The 24,261-nt window shown below is 54.4% G+C and overlaps 1 protein-coding gene across 2 annotated transcripts; it reads left to right on the top strand.

Annotated features, from left to right (window-relative positions):
• The first annotated feature begins 9,394 nt into the window (after positions 1-9,394).
• On the top strand, positions 9,395-23,609 carry PDLIM4 (PDZ and LIM domain 4). 2 transcript variants are annotated; one of them, XM_068981159.1, is made up of 7 exons: positions 9,395-9,500; positions 13,937-14,088; positions 17,601-17,682; positions 22,223-22,404; positions 22,612-22,775; positions 23,168-23,285; positions 23,405-23,609. In XM_068981159.1, exons 1-7 carry the CDS (start codon positions 9,408-9,410, stop codon positions 23,607-23,609), a joined length of 996 nt encoding a protein of 331 aa, XP_068837260.1. In that variant the 5' UTR covers positions 9,395-9,407. The 2 variants fall into 2 exon arrangements, with proteins under 2 accessions (XP_068837260.1, XP_068837261.1); XM_068981160.1 differs by lacking the exon at positions 23,168-23,285 and having other exon boundaries at positions 23,405-23,574.
• The last annotated feature ends 652 nt before the right edge of the window (positions 23,610-24,261 follow it).

The following is a 24,261-nucleotide window of genomic DNA, read 5'->3' as shown; positions in this document are numbered from 1 at the left end:
AAAAAGAACTCAATGGAAATTCTAGAACTGAAAAACATAATATATAAAATGAAAGTTTTACCAGGTAGTCGTAAGAGTAGACTGGGCTCTGCAGAAGAAAAGTTCAGTAAACTTGAAGTCGAGTCAATAGAAATCATTTAAATGGAAACACAGAAAGAAAATGGACTGGAAAAAAAAAGTGAGTAGAGCTTCAGGGAAATGAGCTGGAAACAATCTCAGGCAGACTAGTATACATAAAGTTAGAGTCCTGGAAAGAAAGGAAAGAGATTATGGTGAAACTTTAAATAAAATAGTGACTAAAATTCTAAATTTTATTTTAAAAATTATTAACTCATCATCCCCAAAAGCTTAGGATTATAAAACCTCAACCAGGATAAATACAAAGGAAACCACATCCAGGCACATCATAATCAAATATCTTAAAACCAAAGAAAGCATCTTAAAAACAATGAAAGGCACAAACACGTTACATTAAGAGGAACACTTATCCATCATCAGAAGTAATGTAAGCCAGAAAACATGGAAACATAAAAAATATATAGCATATTAAACATGCTATTAAAAATCAACCAAGAATTCTATATCCAGAAAAACTATCTCTATAAAAGAAATGAGAAATAAAACTATTTTGAATTTTTGAAAAAGCTGAGAGACTTTATCACCAGTGAACCTGCATTACCAGACATGTTCAAGGAAGTTCTTAATGCTGAGGAGAAATGATACCTGATGGAACCTTGGCTCTAAACAAAAGAACAAAGATCTGTAGTAAGTAAATATAAAATACATTTTCTTGTTTCCTAAACAATTAAAGAGATAACTGAGTATTTAAAGCAAAAATAACAACTCTTCATTATGGAGTTTATCATGTTTGTAGAAGCAAATGTACAGCACAATAGAAAGGAAGGGAAGGGTAAGTGGAAGTATATTAGTGTAAGGCTTTCATATAAAAAGGAAAGTTTATCCTTTTCTTCTTTTCTTTATTTTTCATTTTATTACCTTCATCTTTCTAGTTAAAATACAATATAGATTTATTTACATAAAATTAAAACCCTGACAAAACCTGTAACCTAGAAATATAAATGTTTCAAAACATTATCACCAGCGGTAAATATCAGTAGTTGTGACTTAATAGTTTAAAAAGGTATTAAAAATCTGAACACATATACGAATATGCTTTATTCTGCTCCATCTGACTAGATCCCTCTACTAGTCATGGGAGTTTTTCAATTGATTCTCCTGGATTTTATGAAGACACAACTATGATAACATCTGCCAGTAATGACCCTCTGACTCTCTCCATTACTTACTTCTTTACTAATCCATTATTTCTTTTTTTTTTTTCCACCTTATAGTCCTAGTAAGGGCCTCCAAAGCAGCCCTGCACTGCAGTAGTGAAAGGGACATTGTTTGGATAATGTCCATTGTTTGGACATTAATGGGAGCTGTAGAGTTGTAAGTCCAATATTGGCTTTTGGTTTCCAGTATATGTCATTTAGGGCTTCCTCGGTGGCTGAGTGTTAAAGAATCGCCAGCAATGTGTTAGAACCAGGGTTACTCTCTGGATTGGGAAGATGCCCTGAAGGAGGAAGTGGCAACACACATCAGTATTCTTGCCTGGAAAATCCGATGGACAGAGGAACCTGGTGGGGTACAGTCCATGGGGTGGCAGAGTCAGACATGACTGAGTACACACACACACACACATATGTTATTTAAAAAGTTAATGTTTCCTCCTCTTCACGATTTTCCAACTTTTTACTGTGAATAGCTGGTGAGTTTCCTCAAATGTCTTTTGGGCTGATCACAGTGTTCTTTTTTTCTCTTTAATATATTAATCAATGGATTTTATAATGTTAAATCAAGCTTGCAATCCTAGAAAATCACCAAGTCGGTAACTATTTTAACATACTATGGAAATCACTTTGCTGTATTCACAAATTAGATGGATCTGCCATTTTCTTTGCAGGGGGCTGCCTTGGTGTTAGCATAATAAATAGATCTTAACAATAATTGTGGGAACTCTGGCTCAGGAACACCACAGTTCTCAGAGGGAGAATGCTTGTGTTCCTTGGCTGGGCCAACAATGCTGCATGCTTGAACGCCCAATGTCACAGCTCTTTGTGGTCAGCTTGTTTAATTCTAGACGCAGCTACCTCTCAGGGCCTGCTGGTTCCAGAGTTGTGGGCAAGGTCCATTCCAACACTCAGCGCATGTCTAATCCAGATCTGCCATTTTCCCTTCCTCTTCCCTGAGATGAGACAGTTCTTGCTTAACTCTCAGCATGTAGAAAGCTCATTATACATTCTCTTTGAGCAATCCTGGCTTCCCGTGTGGGAGAGGCACCCCTCTACACCCCCTCAACCCTGCCTCTCCTGTTTCTTAGGCAATCCTACCTTCCTGCAAATAAGATGATCTCACAGGCAGCAAACAGTCTGATCAGGTGTCCTCTCAGCAGGGGCCACGACACATGTACACTCTTTGTAGGGGGTGGGAACAAGAGATGTGGGGTGTGAGGAACTCAGACCCTGACACTGAGGACTCTGCCCACGTCCCACTGCCGAGCCTGGGTCTGCACAGCTATGGGCCTAGCCTTGGGAGGAAAAGTAAGTGGGAAAGGATTTTTGAAGATTCCTGGGAGCCAAAAATATAGCCACCCAGGACATGAGGCTGACTCATGAATCCTCCTGCAGCCCATTCACCCCATGGGCCTGGAGTAGCCTGAACCCAGCTTCACCCTTCCAGGCCTGTATCTGGCTTTTTCTGCTCTAATCCCCATGGCCCCCTGCACCTGGATTCCCATACCCTGGGGCCAGCTGACAGCTGCTGCACTCTAGGGGCACAGTTCTGCTCCACTCTCCTAGCAACACAGACGGCCAGGCTCACACCAGGTGGTCACAGCTGGGGTGCCCCAAAGCCAGGCCCGGAGGTGAAGTCAGCCTGAACAGCCCATGCCAGCCTGTGACTCAGTCGCTAGAGGCACCACAAGCACCGCTTGGCAGTGCTGGGCACCACCAGGCAGGGCATTTCACCAAGACAAATCAGAGACTAAAGTTGCTGGTGCTGTAGAGGGGTGGGTGGCCCTTAGAGACAGAGGATGCAGCTGGGACGACAGGCTGGACACAGGGCCATGCTTGCTGGACTCTTGGGGAAGTCTTCAAGGCCTCCGCCAATCTCATTGTGGTCTCTAATACTCTTGGGTAGTAGGAGACAGAGGCTAAATCTATACCAGTAAGAAAGTTATGAGGGGTAGGGGCTGCTAAGGTTCATCTTGAGGAGGACTAGGCAGTCTGGAATTTAAATCTTTGAAGTTATCTCCAAATGAGGCTATACATTTTACATGTGTGTTATAAGCGTTCAATACTCAGGCCTAAAACAGTGCCTGACCCATAGGAGGCTCTCAAAAATATTTGTTGAATAAATGACCAAAGCATAAATATCATAAACCATGACTCTTGAAACACAATTTTCAGGGACTTCCCTGGTGGTCCAGTGATCAGCCCGCCAATGCAGAGGACACAGGTTCAATCCCTGGTCCAGGAACTAAGACCCCACATGCCAAGGGGCAACTAAGCCTGTGCGCCACAACTACTGAGTCCATGCACCTAGAGCCTATGCTACACAACACGCGAAACCACCACAGTGAGAAGCCTGTGCACCACAAGAAAGAGTAGCCCCCGCTTGCCTCAATTACAGAAAGCACGCGCACAGCAATGAGGAGCCCATGCATCACAATGAAGACCCGGTGCAACCATTAGATAAACAAATAAATTTAAAAATCCTTACAACAAATAAAAAACACTATTCTCACATTTTTTCTATACTTGTTTCACTGAAAGCCTAGAAATATGGAAGTGGCCTGGCCTTCTCTCTGAGTGGCCTCAGTGTCAGCTCTAATGGTCAGAAGAGGAGGAAAGTCTTCAGCCAGGAGAACAGAGTGTCCTGGCCAGGTCCCTGCCAAACGTGAGTGTCTGTGGATGTGTGGTCTGGGGCAGAGCTAAGCTGTGCCAGGACTCCAGGCCCGGGGAGCCAGTCCCAGGCTGACAGAGGAGCAGTGGCATGTGTCTCAGGAGCCTCAGTAATTCCTGGGCCACCTCCCACGCTCGTTCCTCTTTGTCATCCTTGCACTTTTGGTGGTCTGACCTGCCCCGACAGCTCACGTCCCCCAGAGCTGCAGAGGGATGGATCCTGAGCCCCTGCTTATGCTAGAGTATGGTGCTGGTCAGGCCAAGGCCAAGAGCGTCTAGGGAACAGAACGGACCATCCAGTTGTTCCCTGATCCCTCTGCTCTTCTGCCTGGAGAAGCTGATTTGTAAAAGAAGGCACCTTCTCTGATCAGGGACCCACTGTGGCTGGCTGATAGAAGCCTTCAACTATCACGGGAAGCTGGTGATAACCCCAGCATTGGGCCTCTATTTGGGGACTACAGGTAGCAGCACTGAGGCGTTTGGTGCTAGGAGAAGCTGGATGATTCTAAGGCAAGCTGACTGTACCCTCTGGGCTGAGCAAGAAGCAGGAGAGAGGGTAAGCTTGGGGGTGTCTTTGAGGCAGAGGCTGAGACCACGGTGCCTTTGTAAGCTGCTTTCTTGAAGAAAGCACTCAGTCGCATGGGCCTCACTCCCACCTCTGACAACCTGTTCTGTCACTTCCTTACTTGGGCTGGGCTGCTCCTGACTCTCCCACCTGTCTGCGGCCTCCCTCCATTCCTCCCAACTCCCTCCACTCCCAGGCCTCAGGGCCAGAGCCTCCTTGGGCCCAGCTGGGTAAACCTGCCCCCACCCTGCTGCCTGGCAGTCCCTTTGTTGGGGACCAGAGCAGATGGGCTTTCTCTGTAGAAACAGAGACAAAGCAGGTCCGACGGGGGTGCTACTGGGGACTGCAGGCATGATCAGGACATGTCTAGTCTCTGGTGCAAGGGGCATGGTGTAAGTCACCAATGCAGGGTCTAAACCCCTGATTGGCTGCATAGAAAATATATGAGCTTGGGGTGGACGCTCACCCTTCCCAAGGCTCAGTTTTCTGATGAGAATTGGTTCTGCTTTCGCGCCTGCCCTGGAATCTGGCTCAAGGCCAGTGACTAGGCTCCGATTGTCAGAATTGGCTTTGTCCCTGTTTGGATCTTCAGAGGCTGGTTTCCTCTAGAGCCTCTAGCTTCTCAGCCCCCAGGGGGGTTGTGGCGGGGTGGGGAGCCCCCACATCTCCAAGCCTACTTAATCAGGTCTAGGCTAAACACACAGCATGCATTCAAAAAGTTTGTTGAGGGATCAAATGGCACAAAACTAAAGCTGGGAAACTCCCTTTGTCACAGGCACGCCCTCCCCTGAGTTCTGCTGCACCAAACACAGCTCACAGGCCAGCTTTGTTGCCTCCTTGACTAGCCCTGTCATCCCAAGATATGTGGGGCATTGCCTTTAGTCCACTTCAAAAGCTACACCACCTCAGACCTTCTTTCCAGGTGTTACCTGGTGCCCATGCCCCTGGCTGTCTCTCCCCTGTGCTCTCCCCGTTGAGAGCCCCTCAAATCTTGCTAAGGCCTGCCTTGCTCCCTATCATTATAGGGCCAAGCTCTGGCCCTGCAGAAGGCCCCCACAGCCCCTCCCCATCCAGCCCTGCCCCAGACTGCTGTTCTCTCCACCCTGCACACTCACAGGTTCCTAGCCTTGACCAACAGACTGCTTAGTGAACAGACCCAAAGAAGGCCAGAGGCCATGGGGACCTGGAGTCAGGCCACATAGGCTACGCTGAAACGGGAGTTTCTCGGGTTCTTCTTTGGGTATCCTCTGGGTCCTGGAGTGGTCAGAACTGTGAAGTGGGCATCCCGTGAAGACGAAGTACCCCATCAAGACTCAGATCTCCTTGGAATCCAGGCTATTGACTGACAGGAGAAGGCTGGGCCTTGAAGGAAGGCTGTATTGGCCTGAATAGAGCAGATTGGATGTAGAGATCTGTGGCCCCAGGGCCAGGACAGGGCAGGTTAGGGTCTTGGCTCTCTGGTCAGCCCCTGGCACTTCACAGGAAGGTATCTGGTGGCTCAGAGGTTAAAGCATCTGCCCGCAATGCGGGGGACCTGAGTTCGATCCCTGGGTCAGGAAGATCCCCTGGAGAAGGAAATGGCAATCCACTCCAGTATTCTTGCCTGGAGAATCCCATGGATGGAGGAGCCTGGTGGGCTACAGTCCACAGGGTCGCAAAGAGTCGGACACGACTGAGCGACTTCACTTTCACTATCCTCAAGGGCTGCTTCATCAGTTTCACTACACACCCTACTCGGGGCTGCTTCCAACTCTGGGCGGTCCCCGGGGTTGGCCTCAACTTCAGCCGGAGATTGTTCCTGTTTCGGCCCTTCCCTCAACCCCCACCCTAGGCTGAGTCCCAAGGGCATCTCCCAAGGGCATCTGTTCCTGCTAGAGCCTGCCAGTCCATTGAGGAAAAAGCATTGTAGTTTCTCCTGACCTTGGACAGATCTGGCCGCACACAGCAGGCCTGGGCATAGTGCCCTGAGCTACTTGAGGCTCCCCTGAAGGACAGGGCCCCTGAGCATGCCTCCAAGACGGCAGGAACAGAAGAGCACAAGTCTCTGCCTCCTGGATCCCCTCACACCCTGCCTCTCTCTGGGCCATGGCTGAAGGATGAGCTGTAATAATGATTCCTGTAACAACAATAATATTGTTACTAACAAATGTTTTTGAACACCCTCTCTGTGCCAGGCTCTCTGTGGCTGCTGGGGAAACATAAATAAATAAGATAGACACAGTCTTTGTCCCTACAGATCTCTCTACCACAGCCCTGGGCAGGCATGGGCCCTGGCATATGGAAAAGCACTCAATATGTTTTTGTTGAATGAATAAAGAATGCATGAAGTGAGCAGTCTGGTTGTACCGAGCAGCAGAGATGCCTGGTGGGGTGTGCAATGAATAAGCGAAGGCCACCAGGGCAGAGGTGATGCATGACCCAGCTGCCATCATCCCCACCTTGGAGAGGGCTCCCAGACCCTGTAAACTGCCCTGTGACCTGGTGCTTCAACATGATAGGGATTCAGCAGTACAGCAATCCCCCAGGGAATAAGAGCAACAAGCCTGAAAAGGAAATTCTGAGAGTTTCCTGGAGGGCACATTGGGGATGGACTGAAGCAGCTTGCCTAACTCACTGTCCAGAAGCAGGGCATCTCAGCAGTGAGCCCACAGTGTGACTCCTAAGAAGGTCTGCCTCCAATCTCCAGGAACACAGCCTTGCCCAGGCCTGTGTCCTGTGGGAGGGTGCTGTCTGAAGCGGGCCTCTGACGTCCCCTTAAGTCAGAGGTGCCATCAAGGACCCACTGTGGAGGAGGACTGCCTTGGATCCTGGAACTACCCCAGAAACTGCTCAACGAAATGGGGAAAGTTTCTACCTCTGACTTTGGAGGAGCCACTCCCCACCACACCCCTGTCTTCAACCGTAAGGGAGAAGCCTTCAGAGATGGATTACCCAGCCCAGAGCCTCAAGGGCTAGGAAAGACATACTCAAGCTGACCACTCCTGGACAGGGGTGATATACTTCCCCCAAAGGAAGTAAAGAGGAAGGCAGTGAAGGAATTTCAGGATGGGGGTGGTGGTTGGGAGTCCTGAGGGTGTGTAAGCTGGGAGAAGTCTAAGGAAGAGTTTCAGGAATCCACTATGGGATGCCTTGGGCAGGAGCTTCCTCAGCCTCCTGAGGTCCCACCTCCCCACAGCAAAGACCTGCACCATGTACATTCACCGTGGCTCTCAGAGTGTCGATGAGGTGTCTGATCACCCAGTCATGCTGTGCACTTAGTTCTCAGGCAGTCAGCGACAGTGTTAGCTGCTCCCAATCTCCACATCATTCAGTGGGGTCCAAGTCTTAGGGATCCTCTGGCCTAAGGGCCCCCGAGAGACCATCCAGCCACTGACTCTTTACTAGCCCTTCTGCTTTGTTGGTCCCTGTTGGACACAAGTCTGTACAGAGTTGAGCAGAAACCTCCTTGCTCACAGAATTGAAAGTCCAATGGCTGGCACTCTCTGGTTATGTTCCCCCAACCCGTGCATTCCCATATATATCCTCCAACACACACACCACTGCCACACACACCACTCATATTTCTCTGCCACCTGAACAGACAGCAAACAGCACCCCTTCTCCCAGAGAGGCATCCACGTTCCACCTTGAAGAGCACACCCACTTCCTTGGACTACCCTAAGTACGTGCCTCTCAAGTCCTCTTTCTTGAGGTGTTACAGATCCGACAGATCCATCTTACCCCATAACCTGTTAGCCTCCCAAGGGCAGCGTTCTTAACAAGCTGGACAAGAGGGCACACAGAGTTATCAAGAACGGCTAAATGAGGGGCCTCTTCAGGGTCTGGAAGAGCACACAGGCTTCCCTGATGTAGCCAGGCCAAAGTGTCCACGGTGGCCTGAGAGGGGTCAGTGGGGCCCTTACCAGGCCATAGCACCTGCAAACGTGGCACCCTGAAGGACGATGGCACCCTTCATGGCACCCTGAAGAACAATGGCTGAAAGAGAAGACCAGGAAGGTCCCAAGTGAAGGGCTGCCCCAGATTCCACTCCACTCAGGTACTTCACACCCCTGCAATGCTTCACAGCCACAACCCGAGCCACACTAGTTGCTCCTTTCCTAGGTAGGCAGCTTTCCCAAACTCCTTACAAGGGAGAATGAAAAAGGGCCGTGAATGCAGGAAGAAAGCCTGGGAGGATAGGGCAGCTGGAGAAGGCCTGAGTGTCCTGGGGAAGCAGTGACACTTGTAAGGACACGACAGGGCGCCCAAGAGAGCCTTCCTGACCTCCCCAGACGAGGTTCGGGAACTTTTCTGTCCCCCCTCCCATGCTCGCACTGCCCGCTGTCAGCCTGCGTCTGCGACACCGGCCCAGGTCTGCTCAGGGGCAGGGCTCCCCATCAGTGCTCGCGGTTCAGAGGACTCCTCGCGGAGGTGGAGCCCAGAACTGCCTGCCAGGACCCTGCGGAGGTTCGAAGCAGGGCGAGGCCCCATCCCCCATCTGGGCAGCCCCTGCCCCTCATCTTTCCCCGGGCTGGGGCGCCGCCCTCAGAAGCAACTTCAAAGGACCCGGCTTTTGCTTCCGCAGCCCGCAGAACTGAGGCTCGGGCAGGCTCTCGGACGTTGGAGCCGTCAGGGTCCGGGGTCTCTGAGAACCTGGTCGGGGTGCCGGGCTGCAGGCGGTCGGGGCTGAGGGGCGGGTCCTCAGAGCCCCCTGAAGTGGGAGGGTCGGGTCAGCCGCGGGGCCAATCCCGGCGCGCAGGGAGCGGGGGCGGGGGCCGGGAGGAGGGGGGGTGAGGGGGCGGGCGGGCCGGGGGCGGGGCGCGGCGTCCAGGCGGCGGCGGGGACGGCGGCGGCTCCTCAGTGTCCGGCTCAAGCTCCGGCTGCGGCTCCGGCTCGCGATGCCCCACTCGGTGACCCTGCGCGGCCCTTCACCCTGGGGCTTCCGCCTGGTGGGCGGCCGGGACTTCAGCGTGCCCCTCACCATCTCGCGGGTGAGTCCAGCGACCACGGGGCGGCGGGTGGTCCTGAATCTTGAGACCCAGCCCTTGAGGTCCACTCGGGACCCGGATCCCCGACGTCCTGGAGGCTCGGAGGCCAAGTGTTGGCCTCGGTGACCCACAGGCTGTAGAGGCGGCTTCCAGGCTGGGCAGCGCCGCCCCAACCGCCTCCCCCTCTCCCTGGGCCTGCCTGCCCTGTCCCTCGGAGGACCCCCCCCACCACCACCACAAAGAGTTCACAAAGCAGCCTCCCTGCTGGCCTCATTTGGGGGGACTCAAGCTCAGGCCATGGAAGGACCAAAGTCATAGACCAGGGGTCGGGACTGGTCAACAGAGGCCCAGAAATGCTGCTTACATTTGAACCCTTCCTGAAGATTTGGGGCAAAATGACTGAGAGACCCCCCTTCCCTATCAAGGGTCCCTGCCAGCAGAGCTGTGCGACCCCAGAGAGGTCTGGGGTCCTCTCCGAAACTAAAGAAAGAAAGACTCAGCCGGTTCCCCTCTCTGGTTTTGGTCAGTCGCTCATTCATGACCTCAGTTGTCCTAAGGGGAAGTGACCAGGAATTTTTGGCTTCCAGGGAAGGGGAAGCCTGTCTGTGCAGTTCTGAGACCCCTTCCCCACAAGACTCACAAGGCCAGGGGCCAGGATAACCTCAGCCCAGTTCCTCAAGTTTCCATGGCCATGCACTGCCCCAGGCTTAGGACAGCTGAGGAAGAGGAGGGGGCACAGCCTGGGTGGTGGCTAATCCAAGGGGAACAGGGGAGCAGAGGGGAGGACTCGGGCCCTGTCAGGGGGTGCCCAAACTGGGAAAGACGGGATCCTGGCCCAACCTTAGGGTCCTGTATTTGAAGGGCCAGAAGTGGAGACCCAGGCTCTGCCCCTTGGAGTCCCAGTGTAGGGGACCAAAGGCGACAGAACCCTGCCCTTGGGGGCTCCCAGTGTGAAGGGAAGGCAGGCAGGGGCCTGGGCCATCCCTTGACCCCACACAGGCTACTTTGGCCCTGTGTCAATGGAACTGAGAACACCTTCCCCCACCCTTCTGCCACTTCTTGCCATGGGGGCTGGACCAAGCTGGCTGGGCTTTCCAAGACGTCTTTCTAGTTCTTGGGAGGGGTTGGGCACCTGGTGGAGCATGGCATCATGGAATACTCTTTCTGGGGGCCAGGGTGACAGGCAGGCCCAGCTGTCCTGGGAGGAGTCCCACATCTGCCCTCACCTCACGGCCACTAGGTCTCTAGGGCTGAGTGAGGTGGGCCTTCAGCGCATCCGGGAGCCTTTCATCTCCCACTTTCCTGAGAGAGCCCTGCGGGGTGTGGGTGTGTGTGTGTGTGAGGGGGCGGGAACACATCTGTGTCTGCCTGTGAATGTCATGCTGTGTGTCCACCCACCGAGGCAGGCCAGCCGGCCAGGCACCCTAGGCGTGAGGCCGCTGACAGGCTCAGTGGCGGCGGCTGACGGCCGCAGGCGGCAGGGAGCAGAGACATCTGTTGCCCACGCGGCTGCCTGCCCGCCGAGGAAAGGCCTCCACACGTCACAGCGGCAGCAGCAGCGGCCTTGTTTGGAGCCGATCAGGATGCAGGCCGCTGGCAGGCAGAGAGGCTGAAAAGGGTTTGCCGGGAAGAACCCCTTCTTTGTCCCCCAAAGTCACACAGCAGCAGCTCAGGCCTGAGGAGCCAGGATGGCTGAGCCTGGATTTGGGTGGGATCTGGGGAGATTTACGGGGCTGAGGAGGCACAGGCCACAGCTTGCCCAGCAGGTACCTCAAGGGTAATTCTACAGACACTGATGATATGTGGGAGTGTCCTCACCAGGGGGGTTCAAGACCCAACCCCTCCCACGCTCATGGGGCTTCCCCCACCCAATGGAGGCAGCCACACTCAGACAGAGAGGAGGCTGGCTGCCTGGCAGAGCCGGGACTATGCAACCTCAGCCCACAAAGCCTTGGGGAGCCCCCCTGCAAAAAAACACTGTCCAGGGCTCCTTCCTTGCAAACTATAGTGACTGCTGGCCTTGGCATCCTAATGGGTATTGCTACTACCAAGTCCCTAGGAACTAGTGCCCCAAACAAATACCACCAACTCCCAAATATGCCCAACTCCCTGGAGGGGCTTTTTGTATCTAGATCAGGTGGAGTGACACAGGGGCTTTAAAAGTAGCTGCCATAGGGGAGACTGCTGGTTCATGCCCCAGTCTCCCAGCTGACCTCCTTTCTCCTCTGTCTCTTCCTTTTATCTGTTTATCCTGCATTCAGCATCCAGAAAAATCAGCCTGCATTCAACTCTGTCCTGTGATTTCCCTGTTTAGAATCCTCCCTTTTCCCCAACTGCCCGGGAGAAATGCCAGCTTCTCTCCTGGGCCTACAAGGCCCGCAGATCTGGTCCCTGAGTTTTTTTCTGATTTCATCTCTTCCATTCTCTCCTCACCAGTGATATTTTGGCCACAGAAGCCTGCGTTCACTCTCACTCCAAGATGAGCCATTATACATGCTGATCCTCCTACTCAGAACACCTCTCTGTTTTGTAGAAATGCACACTGTGGTTAAGAGCAAAGGATTTGGAATCGGTTGGCCTGGGTTGAAATCCTAACTCTGCCGGTTATCAGCTGAGTGTCCTGTGCTTCTTTGGTTTCCTCATCTAGGAAATAGGCTTGCCTTGAGGACTAATGAAACAATGCATGTAAAGGCAATTGGGAGAGTCACGGTTTCCTGGCCTCGCGCCCTCTCTGACCAGAACTCCCGAGCTAGCAGCGCTGGCAGAGCCCCAGCCACCCCTGCTTTCGAGAACTTCCTCCACCCACAGGGGCCTGAATGCACCCCTTGTACTGGCTGAGTCATCCTGCCACTAGCCACCCCCTGAGAAAGAAGACTCCTCTCCAAAACGGGGAATGGGGCAAAGTACCCCATACCCAAAACCTCTCTTTCTTCATCTCTATATAAGGATGAGAACAGCCTCTGTCTCATTAGGTGGTTGAGAGGTTGCCATGAGCTAGTTATGGCTAAAGCACTGAGCAGGTATCCATGAAGGAGAGGGTCCTGGCAGGGCCTTGAGGGGGGAGGGTGGGATGGTGCCAAGTGGGTGCTTCCCCTGGGAAGACAGACCTATGTTGGTGCCGGTGTCCAACAAGGGAATATTAATGGTGGCTGAGGGAATCATGCTCTAGAAGAATATTCCTTGGGGCAGCCTATTCCAGGGCAGGTCAGCTTGGCAGTGCCCACACCAGAACTCCAGCCAAGGAGCTGCTAGCACCTCAGCTTTGTCTACTCACTACAGAGAACTGGCTAAGCGGAGCCTGGCCAGGCTTCCAGGAGCTCCCGCCCCATAGGAACAGTGTCACTGACAGTTCTTGAGCCATAGCTTGACACTAGCAAAGAGGCTAGGAAGAATGAGGGTCCCTAAAATCTCTCTCCAGAGGCTGTGCAGGGACCAGAGACAGGGTAAAGGATGTCCTATTTCCTGAATTCCCCCCAGGCTGCTCACTCAGGCATCCCATGAGTCTATCCCCAACCTCATGTGACTCATGTCAAGGGATCAGCATTGAAGGAGGCTCCAGTGTGGACGCTGCTGACCCTCTGGGGTCCACAGTGGCACTGGGGTGGCCTCAGTGCCTATCCTCCAGAGGAAAGGGAGCTGTGATTCAGGAATGCAGGCTGGCAGCTGGGAGTAGATGGCCTTCAACTTGCCTGGGGAGGTGACAACACAGAATGAGGTGCGAACACTATTAGGGGAGCTAAGTGGTAAAGGGGGCACACAGGGTACAGTGGGGCACCAGATGAGAGACTCCAAGCAGGAATGCCTCTATGGAGAGCCTAAGACCTGAAGGATGACAAGGGAACTAGTGTTTAGGGGGTCAAAGGAGTGTGTTCCAGGTAGAGGTAACAGCACCTGCAGAAGTGTGGCGGTAAGAGAGAGCTCTCTGCTGCCTGTGAGTAATTCACGTGGTCTGGATAGTGTGGGTAGGTGGAGGTGAATATGGAGGGATGGGGATGAGAAGAAACAAGGTCACTAAGGGTTTGAGTGTCAGGTCAAGGGACTTACTGTGTGGTCTGGCTGGATGGGGCAATGTAGGCTATGTGTCCGTGTTTTGTATTAACTATTTATCTGAGAGCACATATCCCTATGTGTCCCCTGCATGTCCATCGGCATATATGCAGACTGCAAGAGTGACATCGTACTTGTTCCAGCCCAGAGGAATCTCCTGTCCAATGCCATCATGTCCTCCCAGACCTCTGTGAGCTGGAGTTGGGGCCTTTAGTGCAGAGGCTCCAGCCAGGCCATGTGGGAACTCAGTCAGTCTTATGGTATGCCCACCCAAGGGTCACATTAGCAGCAGGGCCGCACTGGCACGGTTCTGGGGTTGGCAGGGGTCTGCATGGCCTTGAGCAAGGCCATGTGATGACCAATGCCCAGCCCTCTGGCTTGTCCATCCACAGGTCCATGCTGGTAGCAAGGCTGCCCTGGCTGCCCTGTGCCCTGGAGACCTGATCCAGGCCATCAATGGTGAGAGCACAGAGCTCATGACACACCTGGAAGCACAGAACCGCATCAAGGGCTGCCATGACCACCTCACGCTGTCCGTGAGCAGGTACGCACAGGGCCGACTGAGCCAGAACGAGGGGGCGAGTCAGGGGAGGGCGAATTCTGGGTCACCAGCACCCTGAGAGAGCAGGGCCTCACACAGCCTTTCTACTTCTGTTCCCTGGCACCCCAGGCCTAAGGAGCAGCGCTCTCACAGGGGTTTGGCAGGCACTGTTCGGAGACGTGGGTGGCTTAAGAAAGGAAGAAGCCCCCATTTAATCTATTGCTGGAGTCTATGTTGGGGTCTTATGGCAGGGGGTAGACAACCCAAAATCAGGGCTGAAATAAGACCTGGGGTAGCCTCACACCGGGGGTGTCGGTGGTGTGTGATATCTGTCCTTTCCCCACCCATGAGTGATGAGCAGTTCAAAAAATTTTATCGACCAACACCTTGTTTAACCGTCAAACCAATTTGATACGGTAAAATCTAATATAGGCTCCACTTTACATGTGAGACAACTGAGATTCACAAAGTCTGGAGGGTGCTTCAAGTCACACAGTGGAGCAATGGGAAAGCACGGTTTGACTGACCTCAGGTCTCTCTCACTCTCACCAAAGAGGCCACTCCCTCTGCTTGACTGCTGACCCGTCAAGCCTTGCTGAGGCTGATGGCAGTTGGCTGGATCCTGCCTCAGCGGGATCTCCCTCCCCCTGTCTTCCCTGGATCCAGAGAAGTCAGACATAATTGCTCAGCTCTGCCACGTTCCCTGTTAACAGGGACTTTCCACGACCCCCTGTGGATGTGTGTAGGCGAATCCTCCCCAAACCACAACGTGGCCAACCAGGCCTTAGAGCCGGTGGGGCAGAGGGTAATCCATTGGCTCAGAGCCATTAAACATGGTGGGAAGGCTTCTGAAGTAGCCCCATTTGAGTCTGGCCCTGCTCTGGGCTGAAGTCAGGACCTCTGACTCTTCTCCGGGCTGAGTGGGCCCAGCTGCAAGTCCAGGACCTGGTACACTCCACCTGGCCCACAGTGAGGAGGCACTGACCCAGCAGTTCAGCAGAGCTGGCCCTCTTCCAGACTCTGAGGTCTCTTAGGTACACGAGATGACCTCCATGAGCCTGGGTTTCCTTCTCCATAAAGCATGATCACATTCATCACCCTCTCTGAGACGAGGGTACAGGCTGGCTGGGGGAAACATCAGCACTGCTCTGCCCACGAGCCACCCAACTTGGCTGGGTTCTTGGGCCCTGACTCACCTCTGGCCTTGACTCTGCTTGGCTGTATAAAGGAAGCCCTGGTAGTAGTGGGGCGAGGGGCAAGGGAGGCTCACAAGGGGCCTGATTCAGGAGGTCCACAGAGGGAATAATGTCAGGGGAGGGTGACAGGACGGGGGCAGGGTGGAGGTCCCCCTTCCTTCCTTCCTTCCCTGGTCATTTGTTCTGAGCCAGGCATGGATGGAGCCAGGGGTCCCCTGACCTGTTCCACTCTGGGTGTTTCAGCTCCCAGACGCTGCTGGACATGGAGCCGGGGAGAGCACATTCTCTCCTATCACAGATTCTGGGTTCTAGCCCCAGTTCTGCACTTGAGAACTGTGCTGTCCTCCAGCTGGTGACTTACTATCAGAGCCGTTAGCTTCCTCAACTTCAAAACGGAGGATCTGGGATTGAGTGATCATGACATACAAGATCTGCTCAGTCAGGGTGAAAAGCTGGGGTACTTTCCCCCACCCCCTATCCCTAATTCTCATGCATGCAGATTCTGGGGGATCAAGACAAGGACCACCTTGACTTTCTGGGCCAGCATCTCTTATCCTGGGGACTTTCTCACCTACAAGGCCCCCAATCCTGCTCTGTCCTGCCTATTGTGCCAGCACTTATGCCTGAGGCCCTGACCTGGGCCTGGCGAGCTGGCTGGAGGGAGCTTCTGTGTGGAGCTCTGCCCAGGCCAGCCTCCCTACCTACTCTCTTATGTACAGAGAGCTCTAATCCTCCACAGACTAATTCCAATTCATCACAGGATGAAAAGTGAAGTAAAGGCCCAGCTTCCCCACTATGCTTACTTTGTCTGGAACTCAGTCAGATATCCAGCAGTCCAAGCTAACCCGCAATGTCTGGGTACGTTCTGTAGGTCCAGGACCTTCCTGGCATCAGCTCCAACCCCAAGGCCTTTGGTCAGATCCCTGTCACCTATTACATGTGACACAAGATGGATTTGCACAGCCCACCCTTTGGGGGACTTAAAGATGGCAGACAGAGCTACCTGCCCAGCCTAAAGTATGGAGATCTGGGGACGGAATTTGACATACAAATAAGCCTTTCATGCCAGTCTGATGCCTTGGGCTACCCTCATGGCTCTGGGCACTTTGTACCCTCTGATCCTCAGACCTCAGGCTTGTACCTCTCTTCTGGGCAGAACTTCAAGGAAGTTTAAGGCCAAAGAGCCACACAAGATGTCCTAGGTTTATCCCGGCAGAGTTCTGAGTATGTCCAGGCCATAGTTAGAGCTGTGAGCTAGGGCAGTATCTTGGGAGCATGGCTGAGGGTGCTGGAGCCAGATGCCAGTAGGGGTGGGACAGCAGAGCCTTGGTGCCACAGGCTTCTGAAAAGCTGTGGAGGAGAGAGGTAGCCTGCAGGGGACCAAGGAATGGGCAGTGGTGAGCAAGAGCAGAGGGACTGTGGTGGTCAGATCGTTAAAATTCTCTTCTGAGTGGAGGGAGAGGGGCAGGGTTGAGCTGCTAGCCCAGTGGTGAGACCCCTGAGAAGTCTCAGGAGGCCCTGTGGGGTGGAGTTGGGACTTTATTCCCCTTCAATGTAACCAGCCTCATTCACACTCACCTGCCAGTCCAGGGTCCACACACCCTTCTGGCCTGCCCTCTCACAGGACTAGTTGGTGGCAGGACTGGGCCCCAGGCCTGTAGCCTCTTGGCCCCGCCTGCCCCACTGATGGCAGGTTTATGATGTTTTTCTCCCTCCTGAGTGTTTGGCTTTTGGTTTCTATGGCGAAGCAGGAATTTCCTAATGGCCTGTTTCCCATCTGGGCTGGGCAGACATTGGTGATGACTCTGCCGGCGGCTACAGGAGGGGAGGTGCACCCCACAGAGCCTCCATCTCACTTCCCCCCACAGTCCCCGGGTGCCTGACCCGCAGGCCTGGGCAGAGCTGTGGATGGAAGAGGGATGAACGGTGGGCTCCCAGCTGATCAGTGTGTGAGGCCTGGCTTGCCCCGCCCCGCCATGAGCTTGGCCCTCTTTGTGTGGAGCTTCCAGAAGTGACAGAGAGGGTGGAAAAGTGGGGAAGCTGTAGGGCTTCCTTCCTAGGAACCAGACCAGAGTGGGAAGGACCAGCTGGTGGAGAAGGGACACACAGCCTACCCCAGAATCCTGAGCTGTGTCTCCTTGCCATAACGGCCACCATTCTGGTGCAGGGGAAAGTGCTGGGGTGGTATCCTTATCAATGCAGAGTAACAAGCCTGGTCCAGGGTGGCCCTGGGCCCAGACCCCAACCCTTCTTGGTCCTCATCCCAGGCATAGTGGGCTAATAAGCAGAGATTTGTGACCATCCTAATTTCTGCCACAGGCCTGAAGGCAGGAGCTGGCCCAATACCCCAGAGGACAACAAGGCTCAGGCACACAGGATCCACATCGACTCCGAGGCCCAGGTTTGTACATATACCACCTGGCCTGGCCTGGCCTGGCTCAGAGCAAGCCCAGTGCAGAGGGGCTGGGCCTCACCCACAGGTTTAACTGCGGATGTCCTCACCATAGTTCTCAGGTGCCCACGCCAGAGACTGAAGCAGAAGGCTTCTCTGAGCCCTGTCCATGCCCCTTCAGGTGCCCCCCAGGTGATGGGTATCTGCAGTGGGCTTTGCTGGTACCCCAGGCAGTCCTGGATTCTGGGACAATAGTGCCCGCGATGGGCAGGGACTGGGCCAGGCTTTGGCTCAGGGCTACCACCTACCCAGCTGGGTTTCACTCTGTTGCCCAGTGATGCCAGATCAGGAGGAAGTCACCAGGCTTGGGGGCAGAGTGGGGGACAACCACAGGCTGTGGGGTACTCTTCTGTCTCATCCTAACCTTGGGCACCTACCCGGCCAGACCCAACCTTAGAATATAAGGCACTGCCCTGCCTATCCAAGACTGAAGTTTCCTCCTGGCCATTCTGCAGTTGCAGCTAGCAGACTTCAGGCTGCAGGCCTGTCTGCTCAGCTACCTTTCTGTGTAGGACAAGAGTCACAGCTATGGGGCTGTCCACAAGGAATGTAAGGTGGGACCAGGCTGCTTTAGGGCCTCATTTTGCCATGGGCCGGAGGGGTAGTCTAGGTAGCAAGGCTGAGGTATCCAGAGTGAACTTGACATCTCTGGGGCCACAGAGTTTAAACAAGGTAGAGACTCGACTGGTCTGTGATGGATCCAGAACTTGGGACCTAGCATGTGGGACTGTCTGTCTCTCCGTGGCAGCTTTGCTGTATGTACCAGAGGGAAGGATCTGCTGTGGCCTTGCCCTCACCATCTATCCCAGTCTCCATCTTTCTCTGATGTTTGTTTCCAACCTTGCTTTTACTGGCATCCCCGAGGCCAGATATGTACCATATGCAGAAAGTGCCCTCTGGAAGGGGAGAGGCACCTAGCAGTTCTGGGATGGCAGAAACCAAGCGTCGAAGGAGTCCAGAGAGGTGTAAAACTCAATCAAGGGTCAAAGAGGACTGGAGGAGGGCATATCCAAGCCATGACCTGAGGGGCTAGGAAGAATAAGGCAAGCAAAGGGGCTTGGAGAGAAGTGTGCCACATACAAAGGGAAGCACATACAGAGGCCCAGAGGTGAGATTGTGCACCAGAGGTTCAGAGAAAAGTCCCAGGGGTGGCTGGGGGCAGAGGGGAGGGCTGAGGGCTCTCAGTTTCCTCTGCCCCGGACCTCAGCTGTTCTTGCAGTGATCTGTGGCCACACCTGCGTCTCAGGAGCTTGCTCCTGATAGTCCCATGGACCCATGGGGACGGGGTGAGAGACATAGACAAGTCAGCCAGGCCTGATATGGGGCTGACCAATGGGGACAGCATGGTGCAGGCCCTCAGCTCATGTGTGAGCCCGGCACTCACGTGTAAGTGTCCTTTGCAGTGTGAAGCTCAGGTCTGCTGAGTCTTCTGGGAGAGGCTTTGGGCCAGGGGGGCTGGGGGCTGGAGGGCAGTTCCCCCTGCTCCCACACTTCCCCTCACTGACCTCCTCAAGGGCCAGGCTGCTGGTGGCTCAGGCTGGAAGCAGAGGGATTTTCCACGAGCAGCAGGGCAACCCCTTAGCTGCTGCCTCCATTCTGTACTTAAAAGGTCATGAGCTCCGTGGGTGGCGACAGAAACACCCCCACCCAGCCCCTGCCCAGTTGTGTCCTCAGTAACACAGACACAGGGCCCATTGTCCCCAGACTACTCCCACCCTCTGCCTGCAGGGGGGATGGGGGTGGGCCCAGCTGGAGCCATCACAGGAGGGGAAAACCACAGCTGGCCCTCAGAGCTGCACAAGGTACCCTGGCACTCAACAACTGGGGTTTCAGGCCCTCCTTCCATATAGGGTCATAGAAGACTTCTCTCAGGCCTCACATGGGAACACAGCCCAGAGTGAAGGAAGGATGGTGATCAGGAAAGGTTTCCCAGAGAGGGTGGCATTTGAGCTGAGAACCAGGTGATGGTTTAAGGCAAGCCAGGTGCAGCAGGCAGTGCAGGACTCAGCCTGTCCTCTCCAGACAAGCAGAGAGCCAAAGCTCTGCCTCTGTGAGGTGCCACCTGCTCACCTGGAGTTAGTGCCCACCTCTGTCCCAGTTGAGTGTCCCAGATTCTGACCACAGGCACGTGGGAGCTGATGAGCAAGCCCATGGTTACCCCCATGCTGTGGAGTGACACACAGAGGCTTCAACAACTAAATCAGCAGCTGGCAGGGACTCGGGCCCCGACAGCACACGGGCACATCATGGAGAGGGGAAGTTCAGGAGTCGGGGCTCAGGAATGCTCACGACAGCCATTCACCCAATGATGGATGCGTGCCAGGTACTATGCTCAGCACTTTATATGCAAAGGTCTCATTTCATACCCGCCAGGAACTTATGATATAGAAACCATCATGCTCCCCTTTCACAGATGAGGAAACTCAGGTTCACAGAGGTAATGTAACTGGCTCAATGAGTGAGTGAGAAAGTTGGGACTCAAACCAACGCTGAGGTCATCACGTGTGTCTAAACCGCTGAGGCTGCTGCATGGGTGGCCATGGGAAGGGCAGGGGCTCTGATGACCCTGCAGTAAACCCCCACACCCTGCTGGGCAGGGGTAAGTGGAGGGCCTTCTTCCTCTAGGTCCTTCCAGCCCAGCATCCTGTTGAAGCCTCCTTTGTATGGGGCCCAGCCCTGCCCCCACAGTCCATGGCCCATCTGGTCCCCATTAGAGGCCAGGCCAGCCCCGGCCTGCCTGCCCTGCAGACACACGTGGGAGAGTGCTCGGGTTTCTCAGGGGCTTTTCTTGGACCCAGTGGGATAAAGGGTTTTCTGCTGCTGTTGCTTCATTGATGGGGGCCCACCTGGGCAGCGAGAGACCCTCTCCTTTGTCTTTTAGGGTGGGAGAATCTGGGACTCCAACCCTACCCAGTCACTCAGCTGCTAGTTCACCCATTCCTCATGCTTCTGCCCAGCTCAGAGCCTGTAGAAAGCAGCAGGTTGGGCAAAGCCCTGCAGGCTCAACTGTGCCCCAGCTGGAGGCTGCTCAAGTCCTAGGCTTGCTCTTTCCCCCGATGGTAGGCCGCCTCTCCTCCCACCTGACAGCCCTGTTCACATTGTAGAGTGGAGGGACAATTTATATGTCTCCTCCCAGAATGGGGCCGAGGATACCTTCACGGCCTGGGCTCTTGGGCCCTACCCTAAAGTCAGGGTGCTCTGGCCACCAACTGTGTCCCTGTCAATGGATAGGGACATGGTCATCCCCAGCATGACCAGCTCTGGTTCCAAGTACACATAAGTCTGTGTGATTAGGTGTATGTAGGTGGACTGGCTGATCCCTGTGTGTTGCCTTCCTGCATGGGTATGTCTGTAAAGGTATTGTGAGAGTGTGCATGCCTGTTTTCATACTGCTGAGGACAGGCCTGTGTGCCTACAAACTAGAGGCAACACGGCCCTGAGCACTGCAGGGACAAAGGTCCCCAGTCCCCATTCAGACCCGCACCTGCAAAGAAACTTCCCTCTTCTCTTGGGTTGAGGAGGCATATTCAGGGCATCCCTCCCCTAGATGACTCAGTCATGGGCATCAGGCTGGCTGTGGGGTTGTGGGATGGGGAGCTTTGAGCCCTGGCCTGCTCTCTGCCCCTCATCTGCCCTGTCTATGGAAGGCCACCCATTTTTTGCCTGGGAAGCAGGAAGTGAGGGTGAAACTACAGGCCTAGAGGGGGCTGACCTCACAATGGTACCTTTTCTTAAAGAAAAAAAATTTATTTATTTGGCTGCACTGGGTCTTAGCTGCAGCATGAGGGATCTTTGAGCTTTGTTATCATTGCTTGCTGGATTTTTAGTTGCAGCAATCAAACCCTTAGTTGTGGTATGTGGGGTAACGTTCCCTGACCAGGGATCAAATCTGGGCCCCCTGCACTGGGACCTCAGAGTCTTAGGCACTGGACCACCAGGAAAGTACCACAATGGTACCGTTAAACCTCCTGCTCCTGCCAAAGGGTCCTGGGACACGATGATTGATGACCCTTCCTGGCTGTAGAACAGGAGTTCCTGTTTTGCATTCCCAGCCATGGGCCCATCTAGTACCCAGTGCGGTTCTGACAGGTAAACAATACCTGGCACCAGGACCACCTTTGCAAGGAAGCCACACACTCTGCAACAGACATGCTGGCTTAAAAGGCTTCTTGGGATGGTCCTGCCCAAACACCACCCACATGGGCACTGGGAGTCAGAACCACCACAGGGCTCCTGAGCCAAGGTTGAGTCTCAAGGATTCAGGGCTTTTGTGTCTGACTTTCCATAAGCATTTCTCATTTCTTCAGGGGTTGAACCAGGCCCAAAGCTTAGCCTTTCCTCCACAGACCCATTCCCTGACTAGACACCATAGCCCAGAGATGCCTGAGCAAGAGTAGCCAAGCAATGCCCAAGAAGGCTTGGCGTAGCAGGGCATAGGTGGGTGTGCCACAGACGGTCTCCCAGTGCCTCCGGTTTCTCTCTCTCCTAGGATGGCAGTCCACTGACAAGCAGGCGGCCCTCAGCCACCGGGCTTGGGCCAGAAGATGGCAGGCCAGGCTTGGGATCTCCTTACAGGCAGTCACCTCGCCTCCCAGTCCCTCACAATGGCAGCAACAGTGAGGCTACTTTACTGGCCCAGATGGGTGCCCTGCACGTGTCTCCACCCCACAGGTAGTACAGAGGCAGGACCTTTGATGCCCTGCCCAGATCCCATCTTAATTCCTGATCCCTCAAATCTCACACCAGGTCCAATCTTGACCCTTAACCTTGGGTCTCAGCTGGTTGCATTCTGACTCATGAAACCTCACCAGAACCCTGAACTGGCAGGGGGAAGGCTAGTACTGCAACCCTGTCCTTTCGTGCCTCTCTTTCGTCCAGCACTGACCCAGCCAGAGGCCTTCCGAGGAGTCGCGACTGCGGAGTCGACCTGGGCTCAGAGGTGTACAGGATGCTTCGAGAGCCAGCTGAGCCTGCAGCTGCGGAGCCCAAGCAGTCAGGCTCTTTCCGCTATTTGCAGGGCATGCTGGAGGCCGGCGAGGGCGGTAGGACTCTTCTCTTTACCCCACCTGCCTTCCCATTCCTTGAAGTCGTAAACTCCGCCCTCCGAACCTGCCCCATCTGCGCTTTTGCGACCCCACGTCTTGCTTCCCAGCCATTAGCCCCTCCCACGTGTCCCTCGTGACTTAGCGACTGAACAACAACACGTGTTCTCTGCGCCTCCTCACACCGCTTGCTGCACCGGGGCTTTCTGATTACCACTCCACTTGTATCGCAGCTCCTCCTTTCACGCCCTTCCACCCCCCTCCCCAGTCTCTGTGCGGGTGGCTCTGGAAGTAGGGCGCAGCCCCGCACTCCGCAGAAGTGAAGTTTTCCGCTTTTTCTGACCTCCGCAATGGGCACTTCCAAATGGGCTTCTTCGCTCTCTGGCTTTCAGGGGAACGGCCCGGGCCTGGCGGTCCCCGGAACCTCAAGCCCACGGCCAGCAAGCTAGGCGCTCCGCTGAGTGGCCTGCAGGGGCTGCCCGAATGCACGCGCTGCGGCCACGGCATCGTGTGAGTACCTCCCCTACCTTCCCCACCTGCCCCCAGCGTCCTCCGTCGGAGGCTCTGAGTAAGGCCGCGCTTTACGGAGCTGTCAGCCCCTGACGCCGTCCTCTCCGATCACCCACTAGGGGCACCATCGTCAAGGCGCGGGACAAACTCTACCACCCCGAGTGCTTCATGTGCAGCGACTGCGGCCTGAACCTCAAACAACGCGGTTACTTCTTTCTGGACGAGCGGCTCTACTGCGAGAGCCACGCCAAGGCGCGCGTTAAGCCTCCCGAGGGCTACGACGTGGTGGCGGTGTACCCTAATGCCAAGGTGGAACTCGTCTGAGCCGCTCCCGGAACGTCGCATCCCCGCCTCTGCTTCTTTTAACGTCTCCGCGCGGTCCGTGTAAATATGTGTTTGCGCCCTGGCTCTCTAATAAACTTCCTCCGCTCCACCTGCGCTGTGTCGGTGCCCTGGCCTGCCTCCCTCCAACACAGGCTCTGACTCCCGAGTGCTGCACTGGTTCAGATCCCAAGCATTTTCTCAGGCACTGGGTATAATGGTGAGCAAGATAAATACTGTGCTATCTGGCTCAGATGGTAGAGAATCTGCCTGCAGTGCAGGAGACCTGGGTTCGATTCCTGGGTTGGGAAGATTCCCTGGAGAAGGAAATGGCAACCCACTCCTGTACTCTTGCCTGGAGAATCCCATGGACACAGGAGGCTGGCGGGCTGCAGTCCATGGGGTAGCAAAGAGTCGGACATCACTAAGCACCTTAGTGTACCTGTCCTTAAGGAAGCCACAGCCTGGGTGGATGGCAGACATGAATCACAGGCGCAAGTCTGTTAATAGGGAGGGGAGGTCTGAGGTGCTTATAAGGGGACATCACTCTAAAGGGTTTGATCTGGATGGAGGCAAGGAAGGTGTCAGCTGGGAACTAAGGGATGAGGGAGGGAAGAGCTCCTCAGGGTGAGGGGCTGTGTGTGCAAAGGAATGT

This window comes from Capricornis sumatraensis, chromosome 9, assembly GCF_032405125.1.
Source record: "Capricornis sumatraensis isolate serow.1 chromosome 9, serow.2, whole genome shotgun sequence".
In the NCBI taxonomy this organism is placed as follows: domain Eukaryota; kingdom Metazoa; phylum Chordata; class Mammalia; order Artiodactyla; family Bovidae; genus Capricornis; species Capricornis sumatraensis.
The sequence above is the reverse complement of the archived record's forward strand: the minus strand, read 5'-3'. Positions and strand labels throughout refer to the sequence as shown.

Excerpts from the sequence above, each read along its gene's own strand:
- PDLIM4 (XM_068981159.1), top strand. The coding sequence starts at position 9,408 with ATGCCCCACTCGGTGACCCTGCGCGGCCCTTCACCCTGGGGCTTCCGC. Across the intron at positions 9,501-13,936 it reads TGCCCCTCACCATCTCGCGG|GTCCATGCTGGTAGCAAGGC; the intron begins GTGAGTCCAGCG and ends GTCCATCCACAG. Across the intron at positions 14,089-17,600 it reads CTCACGCTGTCCGTGAGCAG|GCCTGAAGGCAGGAGCTGGC; the intron begins GTACGCACAGGG and ends TTTCTGCCACAG.